Genomic DNA, 15,927 nt, shown 5'->3' with positions numbered 1-15,927 from the left:
TTTGCCAACTTTAAGTCACCACTTAGGTCTCCTCAGCGCTCAACAGAAACTTTCAGCAGAGGATCATCTGTCTCAAGCCTGTCATCAGCATCAACTGATGTAAGGCAAGAAGAAGTGAAAAATAGTTATAAAGAGGTAAGACGGAGGTATAAGTTTAGCCAACAAGCAAAGTGAGGGAAGCTAGAAGAAATTGCAACACTGTTTCAAACTGCTTTTGCAGGAATAGCCTCCTGTGTGGTATGGAAAATTGTATGCTGCTGTCCTCAAGTGCTTGTCATCTCAGTATCTAAACACTTTTGTATGGTATCAACAGCTCTGCTGCTTATTTCTAGGGAAAAATTGAAAGCATATTTAGAGTAGTTGTTCAGATTTACTGCAGTGAATTACATAATTTGAGAATTAGTTCAGGTTTACAAAATTATCACGGCAGTCAGTGCACCAAGGACCTTGCTGTCCTGCCCAGGAATTATATGCCATTGTTAGCTTACAAAATCTGTCAGGGAAAAGAGACTAATACAGGCATACTGGCAAACATCAAACTCGAATGTTAAGACAAGCTTTCAAAATAGGCATAGGAAATCAATTTTGTAACATGTCAATAAGTACATACTACATACTAAAGTTCTTGCACTTATGTGTTTGCTGATTTTGCTGTCCACACCAACCAAGATGCTGTCCTCTGAATTTTTTCATGTGGGACCTCAGATCCATACTTTCCATTTCTCCCCTCCTAAGACTGTCAGATCAGTCCTTCTGATGCTTCTCTCTTTATTTTTTATCTAGTCCTCCTGCTCCATTTTTTTTCCAAATTGACCTTCTTAGTATTTTTGTTCTCTCCATATTACTCGACATTCGAATTCTTCCTTTTCCTGCTATTAAAATGTTCTTCTCTTGTCAGAAGTTTCTGTTTTCTAAAAATGTTCAAGAAACTCAAAGATGTAAAGTTTGACTGGACAATATTACTTCACACTTCATTATCAGTTACTCTATGAGAGCCTCAATATGGGAGTGTGTACCTCCCTGTTTGTACAGAGTCAAGCATTCTAAATATGGTATGTAAAAGATCACCTAACAGATTGAGGATTTATTTTTCCTTACAGGAACAAATTTATCATACCCGAGAGCTAAGACTGTAGTTCAAACCAGGGAAAAAAATTACAAGCAGCTTACACTTTAGATGCTTGGGGTTAATGACCTTCTCCTGTAATCCAGCTTTAGTTCATTTCTGTTTGCCAAGTTTCACAGGGGCTCACTGCTCTTATTCTTACTAAGCAAAGAAGCAAGGGCCTAATCCTGAGCGAGCTCCATGAAGGGAATGCCAGTGGAAGTAAAGGGAAGCTGGTAAGGTCAGTTTTCCAGACTTCAAGGCTTAGACTATGGATTAAGTGGATGCAGTTAGATTTTTGTTAATCACTACTGCTGGTCAATTAAACTCTTCACTTAAATGAGCCAGTCATGGTGTGTATCTTGTATATGTCTTGCTTACAACTTAGAAAAGAGAGTAAAAGAGCCAGGCATGTAAATTTGGAACTTCCTCTGTTGGAACTAATAACTGTGCACAACTTGAGTTCAGCAACAGAAAAACTAAGCATGTTAGTGAATTGCAGTAGAATGGTTTTATCTATTTTTACATTTAAAGGAATGTACTTCTGTTCCATGAAGGAGTAAGAATGCAAAGTGAAATGATGGGGAAATGCATGTAGCAGACATATTGTCTTAAGTACTCCTAATAAATTATCTATAAGCTGCATAACAGATGTTGTATGCTTCTCCACTGCTAGGGCCTGAGGCAGTTTTTAGAACTGTAAAGAAGTTGTTATTTTTGGAAAGAAATTATCAGAGCTTGTGGGTCACTTGCTATTACTGTTAGGCATCTTGTATGTGATAAGACTGGCTCCTGAAAATCATCAAGACATTTCCATTCTCCAGTGACGTTACCCTATATGAATAGGGGAAATTTGTGGGAGGCACAGATCTCCCTACTATACATAGTCAGCTCACCTAACTTTAGGTCTGAAAGAAAATTGTCTTAAATTTAGACATTTATTTTCCCTCCTTAGTTTGTGTAGAGAAATCAGTAACTTCAGAGAGGAATTAATCTGAGATGCTGAGTTTGACCTGAGTTTCACATGAGTGTCACTTGTTGACTGCCTTCTGTTCTGTGGTTACCAGAGAGGGAGTTTAAATGACTGGCTTAGATTTACATGGTAACTTTTAGACAGTTGAGTTTATCACAGAGGAATTCTGCTTTGAGTGCTTACATGACTTACAGAAGCTTCACGTTGTATTAGAAAGGTAGTAATAAAATAAAACTTAGCAGCTTTCCTAAAAATGACATAAAAATGGATGGAGAGATTTAATCTAGCCTCTGATCTCTGGATGTGTCCTGTTCTTCTGCTAAAACCCTGAAGAAAGAGATCATACCAGTAAAACCCAACTTCCTTTAAGTGTCATTCTTCCTTGTTTGCTTTACCAAACACTGCTGTCACCAACAGGAAGGTAGTCATTTCTAGATAAAGATTGAAATGTCACTGTAGCTTTTACTCTATGACATCTCCAATTTGCAAGATGTTTCTTAATATTGAAACAACTTTGTTTACATAGCAGCATCTTTAGTGATTCTAGCACAATGCTGGTGTAATTTCCTATAATGATGAAACAGACTTTCACAAAGCTTATTAAATGAGGCTTCAACAATCTGCAGAGGACAAGTTGCCTATTGATAGTACAAATGGACTCTCCCTGCCCTTTTACTGGCACCTGTCCCATTCCTATCAGATTAGGTCTCAATTCCTTCACATGACAATAGAGAATCAGAGAAGCAGGGAGACAAGTACATCATTCTCCTGCTTTCAATAGCAATTGGAGGGATCAGGGGAATGGCATCAGTGTGCTGCAGAGCACCTTCCATCTCTTTTTCCCCTCACTTGCCTCTTTCCCCCCTGCAGAGCTCATAAACAGGAGAATACCTACACCAAGCAGTTGTGCTTGGGCATTAGCTCACCTGAGCATACGCATACTTAATTGGTCTAATGCTGGTCCCCAGGAATAACTCTTTGAGTTGAAGAGACCTGGCTTTGACTAATGTGTACCCTTTGATACTTGTATCTTTTAAGATATTAAGTAAGAAAACAAATTTCATACTTGCAATCAAGTTAGATTTGTAAATATTTGTTTTTTAACATAAGAATAAACGAGTAATCTGCAGATGTGAATAATTGGAAAGCATCTTTTTAATCTTAAACTTTTGTTTCTCAAATAGCAAAATAAAACCTGCTGTCCTTTGTGCTTCTGGTAGCATATAGTAGCTCAGCAAGAGTCCAAACAGTACTAGCATTTGTCAGTGTAGAAATTTGTCTTGAGTAGGGATTTTTAATGTTATGGTCACAACAGAAATGCATGGTCAGCTGCTGTTGAAGCAGCATAATAATATATATCAGCTTACATGGCTTTGTGTGTGGACTACATGTCCTCTATTTAGGTAAGTACTGTTTATCTTTAACTAAGCAAGTCAGAGATCATCAAATAGCCACAGGCCTTGCACAGCTTTTGTATTTCATAAAAGAAGAAGGTTTTTCCTTTAAAACTTTATCAACATTTATGGGCCAGCAGTAATCCTACCACATGATCTTAGGAGGTTAGTAAAGGATGCAGGATTTTCTGTGTACAGCTTAATACTAATACTAACAAAGTAAATAAATTTTCTTCATGCATAGGTGGAAAAACTTCTAAGAGCAGTTGCTGACGGAGATCTGGAAATGGTGAGACTTATCATGGCTGTAGAATATTATTGAATTCCAATTTACCTCATTCAAATTGAGGAATTTATTTCTAAATAGTGTCAAGTGAAGAACGCTTTGAGTAATACCTTCCTTCATCAAAAATTAATCAAATTTAGCTCATTTTCTACAAAGAATGTTCATTCCATGTCCCCAAATTATTTTGCCTGTAGTGCTTTAGGGCCCATTATTTTGACATTTCCATGACCTCTTGCACTAAAGAAATTACTATATATTGAAAATTAATTTGTGAAGCCTGTAATTTAAAAATGTATGCATAGTCACCTCTAGGAGTTGCAAAGAACTTGGGAAGAAGAACGTTCAGGGCAGGCATGTTGAAGAGAAATATTGTGGGAAAGAGCAATTTAATTGCTTGCAGGTGCTCAAGCTGCACTGTCAAATGCCGTTGTTAGATGGGGGTAGCATGGTGCATTGCAAACCTGTAAAAAGATATGTATACTGAGGTCACAATATTGGGCTGGATATGCAGTCAGCAGAAAAAAACCCCAGCAAAATAGATGAGTTTTCAGGTAAATGTGATTTTTGACAGCAAATCCAATAGAAAGTATAATTATTCGCAGTTGCTTGATCCTGTGTCACGGAAGCGCATTATATCTTTTCCTATATGTGCATTGATGCAGGCGCTCAAGCGGCAATGCTGTGCACCAGTTCTGGAAACTGAATGGTGGGATTTACAGTTTATGTTTTTTTGGCTTAGGAAGCATTCCAGTAATACAGTGTTTTTAAATCCACAAATATTTTTTGATGCCTAAATTGCCAGGTTATCTAATGTTTTGAATATTGTCTACTCTTTATTGTGTGTTTACTGCATATAATAATTGTGCATAAATACTGTAAATTAAAAATGGGCTCATATTTTGTTTGTTGTAATACCTTTTTATTAATATTTTATCCAGAGAGGAAATTTAGGTGACACCAGTCAGTACAGAGAGGTTACCACAGGGACATACAACTTTACTGTAGTTTGGATTTCACTTCAAATAGATAGCTGATGGCTATAATAATACCAGTTTCAGAGTTGATGTTCTGTAATTCGTGATACTTATCACCTGTCTTGGCATTTTTTAGTTACTGTTGCCCTTTATTCCTGAAAATTTGGACAATAGGGTCCTTCTAATATCATTCTACTGAAAAATTGAAGATGACATGGAAATCTTTAGAAGTTTTTTCTTTGGAAAAATGTATAAGGCTGTAAATTTCTTAATTGCTTTCTAGTTCACAGAACAAAATCATAAACCCATGTGAGAATGTGTGTTTCTCTGCTGGATGTATGTTCTGAAAAATTTGTTTAGATGATCTGTACCAGGAGTTACAGATGCTAATGAAGCATTACGTAGTCATAATAAAATAGATAATTTATGTCACAAAAAACTTACAGGAAATGTGAGAAGTTTCTCTTCCTCAAAAACGAGGCATTGCACATTGAGGAAAAAGTGAAACTGTCAAGCTCTTGGGAAGTGACAGACCTAAGAAAAGTCAGTGTGCCTGCAAAGTTTTGCGTATTAGTTAAATGTCATCATCCTTGTCACTTCTTATGTTTAATAAAGTAAAAGATGAAACAAAATTTGCATTGATATAAGGTGGCACAAATCATCTGGGCTAAAAGGATTTGGAGGGTTTGAGAAAAAGTGAACACTGTGGTCTTGATTAGGCAGCAGGAAGTCATTTATAATTTACTTCACTGCTATACTTGGTGAAATTTCTAGCTGCTTTGTCAACAATAACATTTGATTTTTTAATTTGGCCTCTGGGCAGCAGATGCCAGGAGGTAGCTGTATAGTCTCCCTGAGATAGTCACAAGTGTATGTTTGTGAAATCTTACTTGTCTACATATGCAAATTTATTTGGACATGGAACCTTTGGACTCTAAAAAGGAGGACTTGCTTTTTATGCCAGGTACGTTATCTCTTGGAATGGATGGAAGAAGACTTGGAAGATGAGGATGACACAGCCAGTACATCAAAGCCAGAATTCTGCCATCCATTATGCCAGTGCTCAAAATGTGGGCCAGCACAAAAGGTTGGAATATGCATTCTGTTAAAAGAATAATTTATATTCTTGTAATGTGACTTTTAGCTCTAGGGAAGTAGCATTCATATTGCCCAGTACCTCTCTATCTCTGTCTAAAAAGCAATGAAATATACATAGATCTTAACAGAGTTCCTCTGATGTTATGAAATGGTTCTCTTTTTAATTGAACTGTAGAAAATTTGGGATACAGGAACAGGGTTTAAAGACCTGGAGTGAAAAAACTTTCCAGTTTGATTTTAGCGTATGTGGACTGCTGTCATTAGGGTTTGCACAACTTTGAATAAATGGCAAAAATACTTTTCTAAGCCTCAGTTTCTCCTGGTTCTCTTTTATGGTTTACATTGCTAACTGTCACAGAGTATCAGTGATCAACATCTACTTATCTGTTAGTAATCAGTTTAGCAAGGAATACCTGTTAATCCTATAATCAATGTCATACTTAAAGTCTTTTGAATTGCATATCCTTCATACAAACTATATGTAAAACTTCTTCAGAGATTAAATATAATTGCAAAGACTTTCCCTTTATTTGTCATGGACGGTAGAGGAGAGTCAGTCTTTACATTACACATTTTTTTTTAAATTTTAATAATGATCCCAGCTTTCTGGAAATAGAAAACCAATTACTTGCCTTTCAGGAAGAGCGTGTTACTATGTCTGAATATATACATAACTGGGTAAGTCATGTCAAAATAAGCCAAAGTATAAATTTTCAGTGTATTGTCTACTTTGAGGTAACAATATCCATATCTCTTAACTAAGATTTATTACAGGAAATGTGAGATGGCTTAACTTCTTCTAAATCCCTCACTGCTACCTTATGTTTATTTTGTGCAGGCTAAGAATATGCTGGTTGTCCTAAAATGCTTCACATTCACGCCATGTTTTATTCTCTGTTAACGTGTGTCCATGTACCCTCAGTACAGAGATCATATACTAAACGTACCAGAGCCTGAGACCATAAAGTTCATTTTATTGATAAAGGGGAGGAATGGCATTTGCTGAGGAATTTACTTGCCTACGGAATGAAAAATAGAAGGAACTTGTTAACTAATCTTAACCACTGTATTAGGTAGGCACACATTTAAAATGACACTGAGGACAGGCAGAATGAAAGATTGTCTACGACGGTACATGTTTAGGCACATAGACAGTTTGCAAGAGGAGTAAAAAAGGATGTTCTGTACTGCTGTGTAAGCTGTCTTCCAGCGAATTTCCTTATCTTAACTCCCCATGAGAGTCTCTTCCCTGGGCCAGTGTTATTTCCATATGAATAAAATTAATTTTAGTTTTTAACCTTACTACCTCCAGCTTCATGTAGCGGTAAAAGGTATGTAGTGTCTGTGCCCAAGAGCATAAATGAAAGTAACTCTATTAATTCTCACTCTCCATATGTATGAGCATCCTAACAGCTATATAAAAACTGTTTTATTTTCATCTCAACCTGTGCTGCTTTTAGCCTCTTTTTATTATCATGAATACTTTGCCTAGAATTTCTCTATATGAAGCTATCACATTAGAAGAAAAGAGAGAAAAATAAAACTCATTGTTCTGTTGAAAAATGCTACCATGCTGCTCTGGTTTACTAACTCTTTTCCTGAAGGTCTTAAATTAGGCTCTGTTGCAGAAGTTCTTGTAATATCCATATACTTAGATGGTATTTGGCTGCATTTTGGTCAACAGAAAGTAGCATGATTAATTATGTAGTTTTGTTGTGTCTTTTCCTTAACAGAAATTTGCAAGGATCTCTGCTAATGGACTTGGAGTAAATGTTTCAAACCAAGATGGTTTTACACCACTGCACATGGCTGCACTGCATGGACACTCTGAACTTGTCTCTCTCTTGTTGCAACATGGAGCCAGTATCAGTGCCAAGAATGCAAAACTTGCAGTTCCTCTTCATCTAGCCTGCCAGAAAGGTCACTTCCAGGTAACTGAGCCTCTTTGTAAATGCAAGCTATTTGACACTTAACTACCAATGAAAAGCTGCTTTGTGAAATTATCAACAAATTATTAACAAGACTAAACGAGTAACAGTGAAAATTAGTTTGCTGATTCTGATGGAAAGTGAATATTTCAACTGAAACAGTTTCTGTAGGCACCTTTTCTTTCTAAATGACCTGAAAAAATGATTTAATGAAGATGCTGTGACTAGCTACTGTCATATATTAAACACTTCAAAAATAGCTTGTGCAGATGAATCTTCCTATGTATTTTCTCTCTGTACTGTCTGTTCAAGGAGGTTATGTGTACATCTGTTGATGGAGTGGACTTGGTATCTTCAGTATCCACAGTATTAAATATTTACTGTACCTTCAACTCATTTAAGTAGACTATGAGCCAAGTGGAGCTCTGAGGGTAGCAAATAACTTCATCCCTGACTTCAGGTCAGGGAAGCATAAGCACTGAAGGAGAAGCACAAGCTAGTGAGAGGAGAATATTAATACAGGAGGGGAGTAAATGAGAGTGGAAAAATTACAGTGATGAAAAAGCAGGTGCAGTCAGGCAAATGGGAATATTCAGGAAAGTGTAAAACTAGGGTTTTAAGAATAAGGAGCTGGGGACTGCAAGAGGGGAAAAAATGAGAGAATTGTGAAGATGATGGGGGGTCAAAGCACTAGGGAAGCGAGAAGAAAACAAGAATACAGCTCAAACTTGCAGGTTAGTTTGTGGGTATATACAACATAATGCCTTCCAGGTGTTCATATGAGGTTGGAAAGGGTGAAAGGATACTGTTGCTGTGGTGGTTTGTTTTTGATGTTTTGTTAAGTTACCGATTATCTATAGTTTTTCTCATACCTTGAGTTGTATAGTCTGGCCTTCCTTTCAGTTGCTTAAGGTTTTTTTAAAAAGCATGTGGTAAAATGTGAAAATTAGTATGATAGAAAGAGATGCTTGTGGTTATGATCTGTTTAGCAAAGATGAGACTTGTTCTCTCCATCCTTTTTTCTTCTATCTTCATTCTAGATTTAAAAAAAAATTAAAAAATAACGAGGGGTGGTTTTTACTGCATGATTAAAGTTAGCTGATATCTTAAATTTAAAAAGTTGTTACTTTTTTCAATAGGTGGTAAAGTGTCTGATGGATTACAATGCTAAACAAAATAAAAAGGATATATATGGAAATACTCCTTTAATTTATGCATGCTTGAATGGTCAGTATGAGACTACTGCCTTGTTGTTACAGGTAGGATTACTGAAAATGGAATGTTCAGAATAGTATTTCTTATGTGGTATCTGTGCTTATCCAGTACTCGGGATCAGTATTTTTAGTTATGTATTCCTCTACCAAAACTACCTGGGGAAAAAATATGAGTATTTTTTATCTCATTCCTTTCAATCCCTTCCTTTGATGTTTTTTTATTAGATAAATACTACATTACTATTGTACAGCTAGCTGTTTTTATGGAACATTTTTGTGGCAGTTGTTAGGTTTTCTTATGATTCTGTCATGTAGGGTTTTTTGCAGTTTTTGTGATTTTTGCTTTGTTTTGTTTTTAAGTACCGCTTGAAGTTGGAATATGTAGTAGATACATACAAAAATCAAATGAGCTGATCCATGAAATTGTGGCTATGAGAGAGGAGGAAATGCTATGATTAGGTGGCTTCTTGTTGAACTGGTGATTCCTAGCATATGCTTTCTGTGTTTGCATACAGCTACAAGGCTGCTGTTGCATTGTTCTCATTCGTACATTGAAAAGAAAAGGAGAGAAAACCAGAATAGTAATGTGCTATCTCCATTTCATGCTACTCTGTCTTTATAACTTCAATTTCATCTTGCTGTCCAGCATGGAGCTTCTGTTAACCTTTCCAATGCCAAAGGAAATACAGCACTGCATGAGGCCGTGATAGGAAAGAATGAATCCCTGGTAGACTTGCTACTTCAGAACGGTGCAATGACGCACATAAGGAACGAAAGGAACTGTACCCCTGCGGACTGTGCGGAGCCGGTGAGTGCAGAAAGCTCAGTTCTGCCATGAGATTTTCATAAGTTCCATATGCATAATGTAGGAATGAAAACAAATGTAACTGTTCGTCACAACAGCACTTGGCAAGACTTCTGTATGTAACGGTTATGTGTGATATAAAGACTAAGATGCCTGTTTATTGTACAACATACAATATGATACCTGTGGTATATGAAACCTGTTGTGGTTCTAAAATAAGTTGTCCTAGACAATAAGGATGAGTCTATAAAGAGTGAAAGCACATATGTGAATGAAAATGACATTAAAATCTATGCTAATAATGGCAGAGAGAGCAGAACAAATGTTGAATGTAGGAAAATTAACACCTTTCACTAATCAGTTACACTGCTAGCAATCTTCCTTGTTCCACCCACCATCTTTTGCCCTTCATGCCTTTTGGTATGTTTATTTTGTCATTGATAACTATGACCTTCCCCTTTATTAATAGCAATAGCATAATATGTAACATTAAATTATAAAGAATTATTTCACTCTTTAAATTATTTGATGCATGGTCCCTAACTTTATATACTTAAATAACCTCTGAGATGTAGCATAATGACAACAAAATTCTGTAATGAATCAATTTTAGTATGTGTATTATCATTTAAACTGAAATTAGCTTAATAGTAAATAACACAGTTTAGAATAATAGGTCCGGACTACAAAATCATCACTTTGGTACAGTGCAACTTGTGGAACAATGATTTTGTCCCTACTCAAAAATGATACAATTTAAATTTTGTATTTATAATGAGGTATTTTTGTGTGCGTTACATTCATTGGGCAGCAGTTAATTAACACACTCTGCATAGACTAGAATCCTAAATTGTACTGATGTTTTTCTTTTTCTTTAATAATGGTGAAAATGGAAACTTTTAAAATTAAGAATTCAAATATCATTAAGTTGCTGGAAACAGCACCAAGCTATGTACCTACATCAGCAGAGAGAGAAAAGGAGTGTGAGCAGCATGCTACTATCAAGATAAGAAAAAAAGGTACATGTCATCTTTCCACTGGTATGAGTAAAAAAGGGATTTAGGAATTAATGTGCAACAATATCAAATATTTTATATAATTGATTTACATATAATTAAAGAACAGTCAACTATTTTGCGTATTTATTGCAGCTAACACCTAAAATACTGTAACTAAATGCAGCAGGCTTTGTATTATGACCACTGCAAACTCAGTTTTCACTTTTTTGGTGCATGGGGGGGAATTTTACATACAAAAGCATTTCAAGTTAAAAACCATGAGATTATATAATTAACCATGAGATTATATAATTGTCCATTTCAGTGCAAAGTAAACCAGGTTAATTTAAATCACCTCTAGTTGTCATTTACATTGCCCTAAAACAGGCTAGGGAGTCACTCTTCCATTAGTTACTGTCTCATATTACGGGACAGCAATAAGAGCTACAGAGGTAACTGTCTAAACCATAAGCACAGTTTGCAAAAGAACGACTTTCAGTAAATGTCAGCATATAGTACAGTGTAAGCAAATATGTTGAGACCCATTGTACAGTTTGACAGTACAGCTGAGCTGATGTAATGGCTTATTGCCACTTAAAAGAGATGGTGTTACTCATCAACCATCCTCACCTCCTCCCTGTCACCCCCAGCTTCTGGTCTTGCTTATCCACTACTTTCCTTATGCTGGCTCGGAAGTTTTTCATGAATTTTCAAGCTGATACAGTTCACTAATGTGTGGGGCAAGGGGTGTCACAAGTTTTGTGCTGAGCTAGACAATTCAGCAGAGAGAAGTACGTGCTGCCACCAGAACTGTGTAGAGAAGACAGTGAGGCTGCACGAGCAGGAATTAGGGAAGTTGAGGAACGTGTGCCCATTTCAGCATCCACACGTTTTAGTTAGGCTTTTCAAAATAGCTCTTGCCTGGTCCCCTAGGAAAGATTGTGAATGTTTCATTAATACAAAACCAAAAATAATAACAGTATGCTGATGCCCAAGACTGATATAGTTCTTTCAAATATTATGAAAATAGTTCTAAAAGGACAACAGAAGACCTAAGTAATTTTAATGAACAGGTGGTATAACCTCTGTGTGTTAATTAAGTCAGGTTTGTAAAAATTGGAATTGGGGGCCTCAAAATCCAGAATTACATGGTCATTTCAGAAGCATCAGTCATGCTCATCTGATGAAGAATGCTTACTCCTGCAACTTAAAATGCTTTAAAATTTCCAAAGATAAATTGTGGCTTTGATTCAAGTTATTACTATTATAGTTTTACTGCAAAATTTTAAATCTAATGTCAGTAGATACCACTTTTCATTCAGAACTGTGTTTTTTTATTTCTAAATTGTGACTAAGTTGTAATTTTAGCTGCATGTTCTTTTAAACCCCTAGTGAATTCTAAGCCATGTGAGAAAGCTGATGATCCCATAAGCAGACAACTTCAACTGGTCCAATCAATTAACAGATTTAACAAGTAAGCATAGAAGCTTCCTCAGAAGTATGTTTATTGTTTCCCATAAGCGAACAAGAAATGCAACTGTTAATAAAGCCCAAAACTGGCTCAAGCCTTGTGGCACATCACATATGACTAATTTGACAGTAGATGTTAATCCTCTGAGGCATGCACATTCATATCACCAGGCAGATGTTCTAGGCATGACGTACTCATTGGTGGTGAACAGCAGTGATGTGCTGTGCAGCAGGAGGGAAGAGCTGGCTGGCACAAGAGTACTCCCAAATGTATTTAAAACTGGTTTTGCACTAATACTTGGTGTACCATGAATTAAGAATTTCAGAGACAGACTGCTTTAAAAATACCATCTTAGTGCTTCACTCAGTGGTCGGGTTTTGCCTATGATCTTTTTAAATGTTAATGTATATTCTGTGATAAAATACAGGGAATGCTAGTAGGCTGTCATTTTGAGGTGGTGGTGTCAGACAGTGGCCCTTCTGTTTTGAGATAGTGCCACCATGTGGGTTCTTTGTGATCGAGACTTTTGTGGAAAGACTGACGTAGTTAAATTTAATTTCTTTAAAATGTTTTTTTAGAGCAAAACATTTACGAAGAACAATAACAAGAGATAAAAGTGTCCCTAATTTTGACTATCAGTTACTGCATCAGGTAAGTGGAAATACTTGCTTGAATTATTTAATATAGCAAATCTGTTTGTTTTGTCTGTTATTAATATAGATGCATATCATGGGAAAGTTTCTTTAGCACTGGTGGTTGGTGAATCCCAAAAGTTCTGACCTGTTTGCTGAATTGCTAAGGTTTCGTCATTGCTCAGACTTCAGTTGTGCTTCTGTAACACCTCTTAAACATCTTATTCTTACTTTTAAACATCTTAAGCCTCTTATTGCAGGCCTCATCTCTGTCTTGTTTTCTGTGTCATGTCTAGCAAAATCTAGGTTATACCAAAGCTTGAAAAACTCTACAGCTTGTAAGAGCTGTAGCCGAGCAGAATTTACAAGAGAGAAATTTTTCAATAGACTAAAATTAGAGTTTGCATGATAAGTCTTCTTGTAGGAGGAGATTGTTTGCACAGGTGATAATAAACTGCATGTTGCATTGTCAGCTGTGACACAAATACAGGTAATCAACTGATCTATGGTAGGGGGTACCACGGCACCCCACACCAGTCTGTCAGATGCCGCCCTCCACCCAGAGCGTGTGGTTCCTCTTCCTCTTTTACACTGGCTTTGACTCTCATTGGACCTTCTGCTGAGCCATTTCAGCATATTAAATCAAGAGGAGAAACTAACCTATTCAAAAGAAAACAGTTTTCTAGCAGGTTAGTTCAGTAGTTGCCCATTATTAGATTGACATAGTCTTGGAAATGCAGACTCTGCTGCTCATCTCCATCTGGAAACTGGAATACTGTTGTATTTCATAGAGCCCTTAAGAGATTTAACATTTGCAGAGAGCCTTGAGAATGCCAAATGAATGCTATAAAACTGTAATATTTTATGAATTCTTTCTAGTATTAATGATCATATCCCACTATTTAATTAAATGTGGTATTTAGATTTTATAATTGTGACTCGCTGAAGGCAGCATGTCAGGTAAGTACAGCAGGTGTCAGAAAACTAATACATGACCATGATACATAGCACTTTAATCATGTGTGACTGTCGTGGCCTTGTGAAATCATACAGCTCTCAATCATTAGTGGGTTTAAACATGTATAATCTCCCTCTGAAGCTTTTTCAAGATTGTTGTCATTATTTCAATAAACGGGTAGCATAATTAATTTCTGCCTTTAGTTCTTATCTTAGAAAATCTGTCATTAGCATGCTTGGGTTTGTTATTTTAACATTTGCTGAGTGGCCAGTAATCAAGGAGAGCCACCTACTCTGGAAAGGAAAAATCAGGATTGGATGTGGAAATGGAAGATCAGAATATTTGGAATGAGCAATATGAGTCTTTAAGGGGGCTGGGGAGGACGGGGGTGTCTTCCCTGATGAGCAGGATCTGGAAGCAGGGAGGTTTTGGCCTGGTTGAGCCTGTCTGTATTACTACTTACACATTTCTTAACAGTAGAAGAAATGGCTATTAATTTTAAGTACCGTGAGACTTGTATTACAAAAGGTGTTTAGAAGAGCTAGGATGATATTGGAGTAGTGCAGTGAAAATAAGTTTTGGAATGCCTTCATTATCTTTCCAGTTCTGGTACTAATGTATGTGTAGCCTGCGGCATGTTGGCCTCTTCTTGTTTTCCAAATGTAGATCAAATATAACTACTGTCCTACACAGTGTGCTATTTTTAATCCTCGACTGTGTTCTCAGTATAAAGAATAACACGAAAATAATGTGATAATTATATTCAAAATACACTATATTCATTTTACTTCTTTGTAATGAAGAAAGTAGACAATGCTTTTAATGTACCATTTTTCTATCCTCACAGTTAGCTATTAAAAGCTTTGATAAAACCAAATTAAAATCTGTTGAAACACTGGACCAGACTAAAGTTAAGATTAGTGACACAGGACGCAGTGGTGAAGTTGTGAACCATGATGACATGATAGAAGTTCCTCACAAGAGTAAATTAATGCACCGAAGACACACTGTTAATGTGCCGCTTTCAGCAGAGAATGTTAGTGATAATAGTTTATCCAGCCCTACAGATCCAAGTATTTCACAATCAAGAGACTGCTGCGATGACTTGCTTTCAAAACATTGACAAGGAAGTGTGAATTTGATGTCAAAAGCTGAGGAACTAGATGGTGTTAATTTCTATAACCCTTCACCGTATATTGAAGAATTGGGTGACGCTTGCAAGCTTGCCTTCAGAACAGAATACAAGGATGGCCCTTCAGCAGAAACAGAATGTTCCTAGCTCTTTGGAAGACTGAATCTTCTGCTTGTATTGGAGGTAACTACACAGCCAGATCGTTACTGATCTCAACAAACAGGAACGTACTGAGATGTGGACAGCAAAATTACTTTCCTGTTCTACTCAGCACTTACTGAAAAATTGTATGTAACAGTAAACCAAACAAAACCCTGTATTGTATTTTTCAGCTACCCACTTTGTTTTTAAGTCTTTGAATAATTTTTGCATTTTCAGTTTTTAACACTGCATTGGATAAGTATATATAAATATATATATATATTTATATATAAAAAGATATATTGGATAACAAATTATTTATTGCCAGAGGTAATTGAAATGTCTTTATTTTTATTGTAATGTTACAAAACATTATAGGATATATTTCTGTATATTTCAGTAGCTGGGAAAACAATAGTCCATAACATCTGCAACACTGCATTAGAAATTTATACATGCTATTAATGTGAAGGGATGCAATCCTTGCTAATTTCTTTGCAACACTCCCCTGTATTGGATCTGCAAGGTCAAGTTCTTACCCAGGAGACAAGATACTCAGAAAAAAGTAGAGTGCCATTGACAAAGCTAAACTTGGGACTCACTGTTCACAGCCTCATTAAAAAAAATATGCAGAAGCAAGCATGTATAAGGACACGCAAAATTATTTTAAGTTGTTTAGGTGTTGTTCTTTTTTTCCCTTCCTTCCTCTAAACCAACTCATGCAAAAATGCACAAATATTTATGGTTCTGAACCTGGGCAACATCTGCAGACAAAACTGCTGAGGGAGCCTACTCTGGAGTGCTCTTTAAAAAGGTGA

General features: G+C 36.4%; 1 protein-coding gene across 11 annotated transcripts in view; it reads left to right on the top strand.

Annotated features, from left to right (window-relative positions):
- Positions 1-15,927, top strand: part of ANKRD27 (ankyrin repeat domain 27) — a 46,956-nt gene that overhangs the window by 27,530 nt on the left and 3,499 nt on the right. For 4 of the 11 annotated variants that reach the window (XM_032987197.2, XM_032987196.2, XM_032987198.2 and 1 more), the window contains exons 20-29: positions 16-135; positions 3,717-3,761; positions 5,697-5,819; positions 7,564-7,761; positions 8,898-9,017; positions 9,619-9,780; positions 10,688-10,796; positions 12,168-12,249; positions 12,825-12,897; positions 14,684-15,354. In XM_032987197.2, coding sequence (XP_032843088.2) covers positions 16-135; positions 3,717-3,761; positions 5,697-5,819; positions 7,564-7,761; positions 8,898-9,017; positions 9,619-9,780; positions 10,688-10,796; positions 12,168-12,249; positions 12,825-12,897; positions 14,684-14,959 — 1,308 coding nt within the window. In that variant the 3' untranslated portion in view covers positions 14,960-15,354. Of the gene's footprint in view, positions 1-15; positions 136-3,716; positions 3,762-5,696; positions 5,820-7,563; positions 7,762-8,897; positions 9,018-9,618; positions 9,781-10,687; positions 10,797-12,167; positions 12,250-12,824; positions 12,898-13,351; positions 13,568-14,683; positions 15,355-15,927 lie in introns of those variants that run through there. The other 7 variants (XR_006165760.1, XR_006165761.1, XR_006165759.1 and 4 more) reach the window with 7 other exon arrangements.

This window comes from Tyto alba, unplaced genomic scaffold (genome assembly GCF_018691265.1).
Source record: "Tyto alba isolate M040663 unplaced genomic scaffold, T.alba_DEE_v4.0 Super-Scaffold_26, whole genome shotgun sequence".
NCBI lineage: Eukaryota > Metazoa > Chordata > Aves > Strigiformes > Tytonidae > Tyto > Tyto alba.
Note: the sequence above shows the minus strand (reverse complement) of the source record. Positions and strands in the feature narration are given on the sequence as shown.